This window comes from Emydura macquarii, unplaced genomic scaffold (assembly GCF_026122565.2).
Source record: "Emydura macquarii macquarii isolate MOO-44397 ecotype Brisbane River unplaced genomic scaffold, CSIRO-AGI_Emac_v2 contig_554, whole genome shotgun sequence".
In the NCBI taxonomy this organism is placed as follows: Eukaryota; Metazoa; Chordata; order Testudines; family Chelidae; genus Emydura; species Emydura macquarii.
The window spans coordinates 5,921,374-5,934,933 of NW_027130691.1; the positions used below are offsets into that span (position 1 = coordinate 5,921,374).

General features: G+C 37.0%; 1 protein-coding gene across 3 annotated transcripts in view; it reads right to left on the reverse strand.

The window, feature by feature from the left end:
• Window positions 1-1,807: 1,807 nt before the first annotated feature.
• Window positions 1,808-13,560, reverse strand: part of BCL7A (BAF chromatin remodeling complex subunit BCL7A) — a 28,336-nt gene continuing 16,583 nt past the window's right edge. For all 3 annotated transcript variants that reach the window (XM_067539588.1, XM_067539589.1, XM_067539590.1), the window contains 3 exons: window positions 10,858-11,025; window positions 6,612-6,733; window positions 1,808-5,615 (listed from right to left, as the gene is read on the reverse strand). In XM_067539588.1, coding sequence (XP_067395689.1) covers window positions 5,544-5,615; window positions 6,612-6,733; window positions 10,858-11,025 — 362 coding nt within the window. In that variant the 3' untranslated portion in view covers window positions 1,808-5,543. The remainder of the gene's footprint in view (window positions 5,616-6,611; window positions 6,734-10,857; window positions 11,026-13,560) is intronic.

A 13,560-nucleotide genomic window follows, 5' to 3' on the forward strand; every position in this document is an offset into this window, starting at 1 on the left:
GTGACTGGCTGCCAGCTAGACATGGAGCCATTGATCAGTACCCGTTGAGCCCGATGATCTAGCCAGCTCTCTATCCATTTTATAGTCCATTCATCCAACCTATACTTCTTTAACGTGCTGATAAGAATACTGTGGGAAATTGTATCAAAAGCTCTGCTAAAGTCAAGGTATATCACGTCCACCGCTTTCCCCACATCCACAGAGCCAGTCACCTCTTCACAGAAGGCAATCAGGTTGGTCAGGCATGACTTGCCCTTGGTGAATCCATGTTGACTATTCCTGATCACCGTCCTCTCTTCCAAATGCCTTAAAATGGATTCCTTGAGGACCTGACCCACGATTTTTCCAGGGATTGAGGTCAGGCTGACCGGTCTGTAGTTCCCTGGATCCTCTTTCTTCCCTTTCTTGAAGATGGGCACTATATTTGCCTTTTTCCAATCATCAGGGACCTCCCCCAATTGCCATGAGCTTTCAAAGATAATAGCCAATGGCTCTGAAATCACATCAGCCAACTTCCTCTGCACCCTCAGATGCATTGCATCTGGCCCCATAGACTTGCTCAACTTGGACTGTTAAAGTAGACTTGTCAGTTTTACTTTCTGGTTCTCATATTCATATCTGTATTTACACATACCCGTACACTACAATTTTTTTCCCCTCACTTTATGCATTTTGTCTTCTTAACTTGCCTTCTCCCAGTTTTAGTCACTCGGGCAGCCAGCTGATGGCTTGATGAGGAGCAATTTGTAACCAACACAACTGTGCCAACAAAAGCCCATAGTGTAGACAGTTATACTGGCAAAACTGCACTTTTGCAGGTATAGCTTATTTTGCTCAAAGGGACTTTTCTCTCACACTTCACGCCTCCTTTCATGACATTCTTAATGCTTAGAATAGCCTCCTTCTTGTACAAGCATACTACCGCCATCTTCATGCAAATCCCCGTTTTACACACACCTTCTGTGAAGCCTGAGGTAATCCACAAAAAATGTGAGAATTATATTAAAATAAAACCCACATCAGCAGAACTTTGAGACTGAACTGCCATCATGCCATTAGGGCAAGGATAAGGTGACCATATTTTCAAAATAAAAAACCAGGGCATTTTTACAGAAACTTTTTAGGGTCATGAAATATACTTTTAAAAGTGTTCCTTTGTATGTGCCGACATTACTACTGCCAACTCCTTACTCTGTGACAAGAGGTATATTTCCAAGTAGAGGACTTTTTCCAGTAACAGAGTCTGAATGAGTTCATCATAAAACAGAGAACAAACATCAACATTCATTTCAAGAAAAAGCACAACTTCGATAGCATTCGACTTTTCCATTCACTCCAAAACACCATTTATCACACATAACACTTCTTCTACTAGACTGAGTGATCCCAGTAAAAAGAGACCAAATTCTACTTTGTACTGCAGTACATCTTGAACATTTTGTAGTTCTAACAAAAATTATTAATTAAATGAAAAATTGTAACATTTCAAGTGTCCTGAAAGAAATCCCTGAAAAACTGGAAAATATGGACACTTAGGGTAGAGGCCACACCTCATTATGTCTGTACACTGCAGAGCACACTGATGGGGAACAAGACAGTGGAATTTTACTAATCTGCAGTCATTTTACAGAAGTTGCACCAACAGTTTTTCCCCATTTTTCAGCAAAAATTCAACAAGACATCACTATAGTGATTTGTCTGTATTACAAAAGGCTGTTTTTAAAAACCAAAATATACTACAGTATATGACCCTTTGAAGTATCAAACCAATAGTCAGCACTTGAAATGATCAGAGTACCTTATGGGATCCAGTAATCTTGCTCTTTTATTGGATTCGTTTACTCACTACTTTGTTAATTCCGTGAGACCACCCATTCATCCATGCAATTTAGCAAGATCCTACTGAAGCGATATAAGGAAACCTTAGTCCAGTAAGAAACAGGAAGATTACAATATTTGTTTTACATGTTATGGAATTAGACTCCACAGAATGCACAATTTTAAAAAAAATCTATTTATAAATAGAAATATTTTTTTTAAATTAGAAACAGACACTGAGAGATTCTTAAATTTAATTTCCTTGATCAAATATTATTCACGCAATGTTCATGTTGTGATTTTTAATTTTATTTTTTAAATGAAACCATTGTACATTGTACAAACCATAGCTACTGATGGAATAAATAAGTGAAAAATTATACTGCTGTACAACACACACACAAAAATCATAAGATGGAAAACGATTAGGTATTGAAAAAAAACAAAATTCTTTACATCTCCTAACAGGCCCTTAGATATAAAGAACATTCCAAAACATGACAATGTTTATGTATGAAGATAGCCACCCAAAACCAATATTTTATACTGCCTTGTTGATTTGTTGTTGTTTTGTAAGTGCCAGCACTTTTTGGAATGTTTAACAACTACTTTCCCAAGCATAAAAATTCCAAGGAATAGTTCTGCTATAAAATGTTTGGCTGAGTAAATCACTTATTTGAAAGGCCTTCTCATGTTGCTTCTGGTTTCTTTTGTTTTTGTAACCGAAGCTCCAACATTCAGCATGTAGCAAGGAAGCACTTTTTGATATTTGCACTATTTCTAAAACATTAGCTGTATGAGAACTTTCAGTCACCTTGAAGTAAACTACAACTCCCCTTCTGCTTCATGTCTCAATGCTTTCAATACAACCTTTTACAGTGAGTTCATAAAACAAATTTCTGGTAGAGATGGGTCCAAGCCAAAAAACTGGATCTAGATGTAGTTCCAAACCTCAAGCAGATTTGGATCCTATATTCTGGTTTGGTCCCATCTGCACTTTCTGGCATTAAAAAGTGTTTAATCACATCCAGTGGCCCATTAATGTTATCAGGCACTTCAAAGAAAGACTAATAACAGTCTTATACACTATTTTGGATTTCTTCATACCAGGTAATGTCAAGGTCTCTTTTCTTAGAGAATGACACTAACAAGTTTAAGGAACCCAAACCTATCTGCTTCTTCAATTGTCGGTTGTCACTAGAATCAGTGTTAAAAAAGTTCTGAATGTATTTTGTATAAGCTGTAAGTAAAAAGTTACTATTTTAGAAATAAAGCCACTAGCAATAGCTGCTTTGTTTTCCAAGCCACAGAACAATGCACACAGTTCTGAGCAGAAGCCACAGGAGGAAATGAAGGAATTTTATAGTTAAACCTGTTGATGTCAGCAATGCCAATAAACATTTCTATCTAATGACAAATTTGAGGTATTTTAGTGCTATTTATATTTTTCTTCCTAAAGTACAGGAATCAGCTCTGAAATTTAAAAGCCTATCTGAAATTTAAAAGCCTATCTACCCCTTTGGAAACATGTAGAAAAATCAAAATGAAAAGCATTTTGGGACACATCTGAAGATGGTGATCAGTAAACATGACTACTTGTCAAAGGTGGCATCAGATTCATGTAGTTTTAGCATTAAAAATTAAAATGCTAGTGAATCAAAGCATTTTTAAAAGTTTCATTATTTAAAACTTGCCCATTTTATATATCTAATAGAATTTTTCTCACAAAATATCAATTAAATCTGAGTGTAATATACATACAAACTGATAGCCGTTGACCAGTTATCTACATTTTTTAAGCATACACACAATTCAAGAGAGAAATTACTCTACCATTCCATTATGTTTATTGTGCAAATATAACTTTTGGCTCCTCAGTTCCTTATTTTCAGAAAGTGAATGGACTTCATGATCTGGCCAGAGAACCCAAAAACTTATTAGGGAGCACACTGCTTTCATGAATGATTTGCAACCAAATTTTATTTAGTTGAGATCCAAAAAGTTTATTTCAACATAAAAGGAAAAGTTCCCAAACTAAGCATAGCAAGTCGCTTTGGAGTTTAATCCAACAGACATTTTACGGAAGGTCAGCATTGGCTCCTCACTCCTCCCCTACCCCCAATTTTTCTTCATAATTAAGATGGTAATTGCGAATGCAATGCAGTAGTCAAAGCTCAAGCCATTTTCACCATTGGAGAATTCAGAAATAAGCAAGTTTACAAAGAACTAATTATGATAATATAGGGACAAGAAGAAGTTTTATCATTAAAAAAATATCTACAGTTCTTAGCTTACAAACTGTGCACAATTTTTGGAGATGTGGGGGATCTGGTTTTAAATCACAGCACCCATCTCCCACTCAGAGTGAATGAAGAGTAAGGGCCCTATCCAGCAACATTTACACCTCATGTGAATACTCCTTAGTCACCCATGTAGTTACCACTGACATCAGTGGGTGCGGAGAGGGCTTGGCACCCCCCTGGAAGTACTAAGCCCACTGCAACATTGAGCTCTTAAAGGCCTGATCCATGTAGATATCTGCACCTCTAAATGCAATTGACTTGAAGGGAGCTATAGGTGCTCGGAGCCTCTCAAACAAGCCTAGCGTAAACACGCTTCAACATAATTGAAAAGAAAGGATCATTTCTACCAGTAAAGTAGAGATTATGGAAATAAGACTTATTTACAAAGACTAGCCGAAAGTTTAAAAAAAATCCCAAATACAGTATAGCCTGGAACAAATCAGTAAACATCTTGTTAAAGAACAGTACATTGAAATCCAGTTCAGTGAAAACCTGATATCAGAATAAATCATTTGCTGCACATCAGTCCCTATGATCCTATCTTTATAATGGAACCCTTCTATAAAACAAATACTGTACCCAGTACAGAGATTTGGACCTAAAACTTAACCTACTTACTTGTATTATATTTATTCAGATCTGGAATGTAAGTGGTAAATAAATCATATTAACTTCTGATGAAGTTAAAAATAGTTTAAAAGACCAGATTTACAGTTTGCGAATGCTGTGCATTCAATAAAAGGTCTCCACTGTGGTTGCAGAAAAATAAAAAATGACACTTCCTTCTTTGTCTCCTTGGCCTCCAAGTGTGAAAATGGCTTCCAGATCTCTCTTGTCTCTATTTGTTAAGTTTTAAGCACCAGGGATTTAAAATAAAAAATAAAACAAAAAACCGGAAAAAACTTACTACATGGCATTATACAAACATAGGCCACTTTGCAAAGGAGACAGCTGCAAAACAACTTTAAAAGTTAGCACTGTTTTCAGAACACAAGGCACAAAACAAAAGCAGACATCACGCCAGAACAATGAACTTCACATGAAAGCTAATACCTGACCTGTACCATCCTTAAATATCTTACATTGTTAAATAGAGAAATGGAAAAAAAAAAAAAAAAAAAAAAACCAGCAGCAACGTAATTGTAATTTTGACTTTAGAAACAGTGCGTAGACCCCTCCTGAGTTGTTTACTCCAACCATTTCAGAGACAGTAACTTAAAAGCTCTCAATGTTTGTTTCACAGGAAAAAGTTTTCAGTGTCTGAGAAGTTAAACCTTTGCTAGGTTTTCTTGGATTTTTGCTTGGTAACTTGAAAAGTTAGGAGTTCTGTCCTCATCCAAGAGAAGATGCTTAAGTAAGGTTGTTCTATGATTAAGCCCACTGATGTACCTTACATAAAAACGGATCAGGGAAATCTATAGTCTAAATCTCTTCAACGTTTTGTTGGGAAGCTTCTACTTTCATCTTTTTAGAAGGTGGCACTCCTTCAGAGTCCTTAACAGGAAAGAGAGGAAAAATTCATGTTATTATTGTACTGAATCATAGCTGCTGTAGACATCAGATTAAAATTAAGAAGGAGTACTCTCATGCTACTTGGGGGATACAAAATATCCTAACATGCGAATGATATAATCAAACGAACACTCTTCCTGAAATCATCTTTCTAAACAAAACTTTGCTGGCCTTGTTGTTACCTACCCACACAGGGCAAAATTCTGATTCCAGGCATGAAGCCACTGTATACACTGCAAAGCAGTAGCATTAACATGTGATCTGACTGTGACTTACCTCAGCTCCACACTCAGCCACAACACAAACCAAAGACCCAGAAGTTACTCCTTCTAGTAGCAGCAGCAATTTCTGCAGGACAGGGTGTGTGAGGTGTGGAATGAGCACATAGGCACTCAGACATGAAACAACCACCAAGTCTCAGAGAGGACTGTAGTGCAGATTTAGGTGGGATAATTCCCAAGTCACAGCCCCCCTCCCATCCCTGGCTGTGCAGGCCTACACATGCCTAAAGCCAGAATCTGGTCCACTAAGTTTATTAGCATTACATTTTTTCCAGCTCTACTGTTCTGCTTTATAAAGAATGTATTTATTTCCAAATGAACATTAAAGGGATACCCTCCGGTAGGTTGTGCCCAAAATGCAAGTCAATGAAAATACTGTATTCTTATTCTGTTTGTAGCATTTGCTTACACATCAGAATTGGTCTGGTGCAGATGAGCCTGAAAGTGAAACTGATCAGTCAAGTCTTACTGTTAAAAGTGAATGAAACTAAAGCAATAGGTCAAATGAACAGTGAAAGTACATTAGATATTTAAAATTCTTTGTTAATAGTAATCTTAGTAACACAGCTAAGGAAATAAATGTAAACTTGTGGTTGGTCTCCTGACAGTGTTTCTTTAATAACTTTTTTTAAAGTTGTTATTGAATTTGGAAAAGACATTTGTAAAAATAGCCTTTTCTGTACCTAATTAAAATTACCTGAGAATTTTTAGATGCCTCTGTAGTTATATCATTTTCTCCAGAGGATTGAATTTCTGCTTTCTCTGAACTATTCATAGAATTTTCCATTGAAGACTGTGAATTCTGCTCATCAGAAGTATCTGAAAGAGCAAAAACTTGTTTTAAACATGAAGAATCAACCTTCAATAAAAGCTTTTAAAATATTTTACTCTCTAATGTTATACCACACGTATTAACACCTTTCATTCAAATGTAACCAGCTGTGACTGCATACACGGCAACACTGGAATTGTCAGTGGGGACTGAACCCATAATATTCAGTACCCAAACCACAGGCTTCTGCCATTTGAGCTAAATTAAAGAATTATTTTTACCTGCGAGTTAGTTGTAAGGTGTACAGTTGATTGGACCAGCCACTAGAGGCAGTCATGACCCACACTTGTATTTAAAGATTTTGAAGTACTTTGCAGATATTAATAAAGTTTCACAATAAGTGAAGTATATAAATAATATGGAAATTATTACAAAGTATTGAATGCAGCTACCTATGGGAAGAAGGGTTGGAGACAGGAAGTGAAAGAATAACAAATCCAACAAACTTGGATGGGAGGCATAGCGGCAAGATAGGCAGAACTTAATTATCTGAACTGGAATTTAACCCCCCCGGACATTTAAAACCTACTCCTACAAAAAGTAGCATGGAATCTTTCTAACACAGTATATCTAGTAATCTAGCTTCATCAATAAGATTATATGCTTTTCAAGTCTATTGCATGTTTGTGGGGAAATCTCCGCTAGTTATTTCAAGTTTGCGATGGTTCCTACCCAGTTCCAAATTTCATTGCTGCTCACTCTAAAAAATGACTTTTGAATAGATTCCCTCCACTCTCTATACCCATCACTTCTATATTCTAATTCATATCTTTAAAACTTTCAAATCCCCCCACCAAAAAAGAGGGTAAAATTTAGAAGTTCTTTACTGAAGACCCTCTGAAACACTGCATGTAAAGTTACCTAAAGGCAAACGTTCTCCAGAAAATCTGTTACTGAATGTGGTCTGAAGAGTGATATTTCTCAAAGCGACTCAGATAGATAGAAGACATTTGTTTTTGTGGGTTGTTTCCCCCCACCCCCACCCCCTTACATTGCCAGAGAATCGCGTGTATGTCTATAAGAAACGTTTTCGGCACTTCCCATTTAAATGCACATCTGAACAGGGGCCTTATTTCCTTTTTTATCTTGTACCGCACAGTTTGCTAACACTATTAAAGTACAGTTCACTCCTCTCTCCAACACAAGACCTAACTGTTTTAACCTTGCACACAAGCAGACTATTGTGGTATACAAAGCTCCCTGACAATTGATTCTATAGAGCAGATGGGATCTAAATTTGGCCCATTCCTAATTCACGCATGTGAAGATTGGCTACAGTCTAAGGGCCCAATCCTGCATTCTTTGCTCTTCCCAAACCCCCTTTGGCTCTACTGGGAATTCTGAGAGTTTATAGTGCGAGGTATACATATATAAAGAAATTGAAGGACCCTGCCCTGAGGAGCTTGCATGAAAGTAAGATTCTGAAACAGATGCAAAACTGAGCCCCAAATCTTTTGGATACAGGTGGTGTGTGGAAAAGCTATCATGGATTAAGCCAGTAGTGTATAAATTTTTTATATACTACATAAAATATTACCATCCCATATGTCTATTTCTGAAAGTACTTTTTTATGAGTTTAATGACAGTCTCATCTAATCTCAGAATAAACCAACATGAGCAGTGCCAGCTTTCCCTATACACTGCCTCACCAATCACTTCCACTCTGACCGACAGAGGCTGTCCTCGCAAAGGTAGTAAGGAAATTCCATTTCTGTGGGCAATTCAACCCTTTGCCTATACTGATACTGTTAACAAGAAAGATCAATTAGTGATAGTTGTAGTGACTTCTGTAATGTGGACACTTGCCCATAATGAAATAAGCAGAGACTCAAATGTATTTCAGTAATGGATCACCCAGGGGCCATCATGTCAGTAGGCTTTTGGTTGCTACTGACTTCTGCTACAGTCAAACTGATGATCTTTAGGTGAAAGGCTCCATGTCCTATCACCTGTCCTCAGAATCATTCAGCCCCGCAAATAATTAGTATAGATGGGAAAATGTTCTAAAATATTTGTTCATTATAAAAATGTTGATTTTAAGCACTTAGGGCCAATTTTTCCCCTAAACTGCCCCAATGACTTCAGTGTAGTTACACGAGATGTACAGGGGAATAGAACTGGATCCTTAATTTGTTCCGTGCTATTTAAATTCAGTTTGGGAATGTCACAGTCAAAGCTATTTGATCAAATAGAACTATTCTCCAAATGATGAAGGGTTATACAGATTTAGAGTCCCTAATTAAACACAGTATCCAACCAGCAAAAAGACCAGATTGGTATGCATTTTGCCCTAACTTCTCCCTCTCATTTCACAATAGCAGCCCTGGAACCAACCCAAGAAATGATTTTCCTTGAACCTAAATTTAGTCATGGGAGACTGTTCATTATGTAAGTTGCTGAATTCACCCATGAACAAGTTAAAGACAAGGTTATCATCTGGCAGTAAATCGGTACAGTCTTCAGTGAGCAGTCAGTTGAGAATACGATTTTATAAAATCTGGCTTTCCTATGTCTGTTTTGGTGGTGATTTAGTTGCCAAATTCCCCAGCAGCGAACAGTTAAATTCTAGTAATTGAAGTAGCATGTTGTATATGGTTCTAATATTACTGAGATAATAAATCTAAATTTAAATTGAATATTGGATCTACTGAGCTAAGAATGGAATCAACAGGAAGAGATTTGCCAAGGACAATTTAATTGCTTTATAATGGCAGGAACGTTGCAACCAAATTATTAGAATGGTGTTAAGAATATATTTTATCTGTTATTTCTTTCAAACATCACAGTATAAGATTCTACTTAAATACACAGCAAATGTTTCATTCACTAAAATATTACAGGGCACCAAAGAAATATACCATTAACAAAGTGAGATTTAAAACATTTTCACAAATGTGGCGTTTGGCTGTTTTTCTACACAGTAAATAAAATACACTGTGCACTTTTTAGAAAATTGGACATACAAATTCAGAGTTAGCTTTAAAAGAAATGTAGCAAAGTGAATTAAGAAAGTGAAGTTAAAATAAAAATTTACAAATAAAAGTTACAAATTATTAATATTTGTTAGTTCCATTTTAGTTTAGAGCCCAATCACGCTAGATGAAGAGCATCCTCAACTCCCACTGGCTGAACATCTGGTGGGATCAAGGCTTTGATAACTGGCTGAATGGTGACCTACAAAGGATTTTTTTAAGATGGGGGTTTATGCCTATTTTTGCTTCTTAGGACAGATAAAGGCCTAACAGGTTTTTGTATTCAGGGTTCCCCCCGCCCCTTGTTTTTTACCTTAGAAATATCTGGAACATCAAGTCTCACTTTCCCTGCTTTCACTGGAGCATCAGAGAGCAATATAAGGGAGTTTATTGGGAGTCACATGAAAGTGCAAGGATACTGAATATTTAAGAGACTTCCTACTTCAAAATGTTAATTTTCAGTTACTGAAGTTAGATAGGTTTTAGAAAATAAAAGTTTTAAAAAGTCAATAAAAATCCCTTCCCCTCTCAGCAGATCAACTTTCACCTGTTTAGCTCTTGTGATGTAACCAGTTCCTAGTCATTCCTCCAACCACGACAGGATCTGAATTTCAAAGATATAAAACCAAGCAGAAAAATATTTTCCTCTCACTTTTTTAAAGCTGCAAGGCATCTAGGTGCAGCAAAGATTTACGACCTAAGCCAGCTACCACTGAACTCAGTGAAACTCTCATGGAAGTAATTAATTTTGTAATTTAGTTTAAACCTGTTCTTGCTCTCCTTGAAGTCAGTAAGAGTTTTAAGTATATAAATAAAAATTTACATAGCAAGGACTTTGCTCTGATTTATGCAGCATTAATACAATGAAGTTTAGAAGACTTAAGCCAACTAGACATGTATATAGAGAAGTTAAATAGCTAATAAACATGTGGACTGTTGCAGCTCATTTTTTATTTGTGAGTTGTGTTGTGAGCTGTATTTGTTGTTTTGTTGTGTCAGAAGAATGGATGGTTGTATTTTGTATCACATGCCAGTCACTCTATTCCACTTTTATTATTTGAGCTTCTTTCTTATCAAGAATTTTGAACTTAAGTGTTCATTTAAACAGGTGCTATCTATATCTATCTATATGCATTACCTTCTGAACCAGGTTGTTCCTTTGCATCTGCTTGAGTTTCATCACACTTTACTTCAGTGCCATCTGCTTGTGTTGCTGAGTTCTGCTCTGGTACTGGACTTGAGTTGCTACTGTTCTCCTGTTTTATTGGAGAAGCGTCAGCTATTGAACTCTGGTTGCTATTGTCATCTGGAAAAAAATTCTGCCTTAATGAAAAGCGAATGAAAGAGGACATTTTGGCTCTTGTGTTTATACATTTTCATGCATCATTGCATAGTTAGTATTGGACTTGATCCTGCATGCTTTGTGCACCCAAGAATCCTGGTTACTTCAGTGGGAATTTTAAGTGAGCTGAGGACAGTTCAGGTTCATAGCTAAGTAGGAATCCTTACATTTAAATCCCCTTCACTCAACTGACAGTCTCCGATGTCCTATGTCGTTAACAGAGCAGCTTAACTATAGTGTATATTTCTTCAAATATGGTGACCGAGGGGCTCAAACCAATAATGGTACAAAATCTTTGGATTTATATTATATACATCTCTTATCAGAAGCCAGAATTCTATATTATGAACAAAAGAAACTGACTGACTGAAGAGCAGAAACTAATTTTATCAGTTCATCCATCAAAAGCATCAGTACCCAACTGGACTATTAACACTTACCCTGCAGACTTATATGTACCCTCGTGTCCCATGCTCGACCTAAAAGCCCAGAAGAACAGGTAGGCCTTCCAGAGCAGCCTGAAGGTCTACAAACCTGGGCCATGTCAAGTCCAAGGGAGAAACAAATCCTAATATCAAAAGCCCCTTAGCGGGAATGCCCTGCCTGCACCCCATTGTTGGAGAAAAGACAGGCTACCTGTTTGAGTGCCTCATCTAATATCATCTGTGCGGGTATCATACAGGGAAAGAAGCACTCTCAAACCACTTTATAGGTTCAAACCAACACCCGGATTAAGTCTATGAGATTTGAGCGGAATGTAACGTGATCCCCATGAAACAGTCTGCTAATCAAGCACACAATACCCCTCTGTAACAGCTAAAATATTCAAGGGCCTTCTGGAGTAGTCGTTGGAAAATACTTATTTTTATTATTTGCATTGATGGGGGGACTAAAGGCCGCAACTGAGACAGTTACCACATGAAACTGGAGACAGTCCCTGTCTCAAAGAGCTTACTATCTAAATAGACAAGATGGACAAAAGACAAGAAAAAAGAAGTATTATCCCCATTTTACAGATGGCGAATGGAGACACAAAGATTAAGTGACTTGTCCAAGACAAAAATCACACAAGAAGTCTGTGACAAAGATGGGTGCAAATTGCTGAAGCTTACATTATGCACTTACAAGAGATTAAATCTTTCTACTCCAACTCAGATGAGAAAGTGCCTTTGGCCACTGCTGCGACTCAGCCATAAGTTAAGAAATTTCAATGTGGCTGAGCTATGCAGACGCTGTTCTGATAGGAACCATGGTAAAATTCAACAGTTCACCTTGTTTTTGTTAATCTGTCAGCATTTGTTCTGGGAACTGAAAATTTCATTTTCTGATTTGGTTAATTTTATCAAGGAGAAGTCTTCCCAGTGGCAAATACTACTGGAGAAAAATGTTTTTTCTTGGCCCTGAAAGAATAATTTTGCCTCAATTCTTGACCTGCACTGGTATAAATCAGGAGTAACTCCATTGAAGTCAATAGCGTTAAACAACAAGTGTAAAACGGGCACAGGTGAGGAGAAGGAGACTATTTCCCCATTCTTCATAACATTAGCCCAATGTGCTTATTCCTGCACATACCAATTATGGCATAAAGGAACTTTCATTTTCCAGGAGATTTATTTGCAAAGTTCTCATGAATTTAAAATCTTGCTGAAGATTCAATTACTTGTCAAGAAACTGTCTTGTGTTATTTTTGTCCATGTCACAGCTCAAAATTAGGAACCCTACTTTATGTAAGTTACTGTACACAACATTCAAGCTAGCCAATAGCCCAGTCTCACAGCCACTTCCTTAATGCTTTGCATTTCTATAGCCTTCCATCTAAAACTCTCCAAATGCCTTAAAATCCTAAATTAGGCATCACAACACTCCTTGCGGGTAGTTTATTACAGTACCCATGCCAGTATAGACCATCATAGCTGAAGGTGTAGCAGAGCTTACATTGTAGCTCTCTACTTTCATATTCTGATTACTTCCTTAAATATTTACTTTGGGAATGAAACTGTGTGTTTAGTCTCTCCCCACAATTTTTTTTTTTACGCAAAACTCTTTCAGCTGCTTTGGAGTTTGGGGGAGGGTAGAGATAGATGTGTATATAAATGAGCATCATTCTTCCCCACAAAGGTATTCAAAAATGGCTAACATTTCACACTATGTATTAAAACGTACTTCAATGAACAGTCTGTGCTCTGAAAAAAAATGGTTTCAAGATAAAGTTTCTCATATTTTACATACGGAACATGATATTTCATTAGGTAGTTACCTGTGCACTTAAAGGACAGACATGCTGTGAAGGCATATGCAGCTAGTCAGAGTTAGCAAATACATACTAAAGAACTCAATAGCTTTCCACTGCCAAAGCAAGCAGCGTCTTGTAAGCTGCAGAAGATTACTACTTCACTTAACATTAGCCCAACTATGGTATAATAATGTTAAGTTAAACAGCACCTTGGATATTGGGCTTATTTTTGTTTTCATGTTTTATGTCAGTGTCTTAGCTCCCCC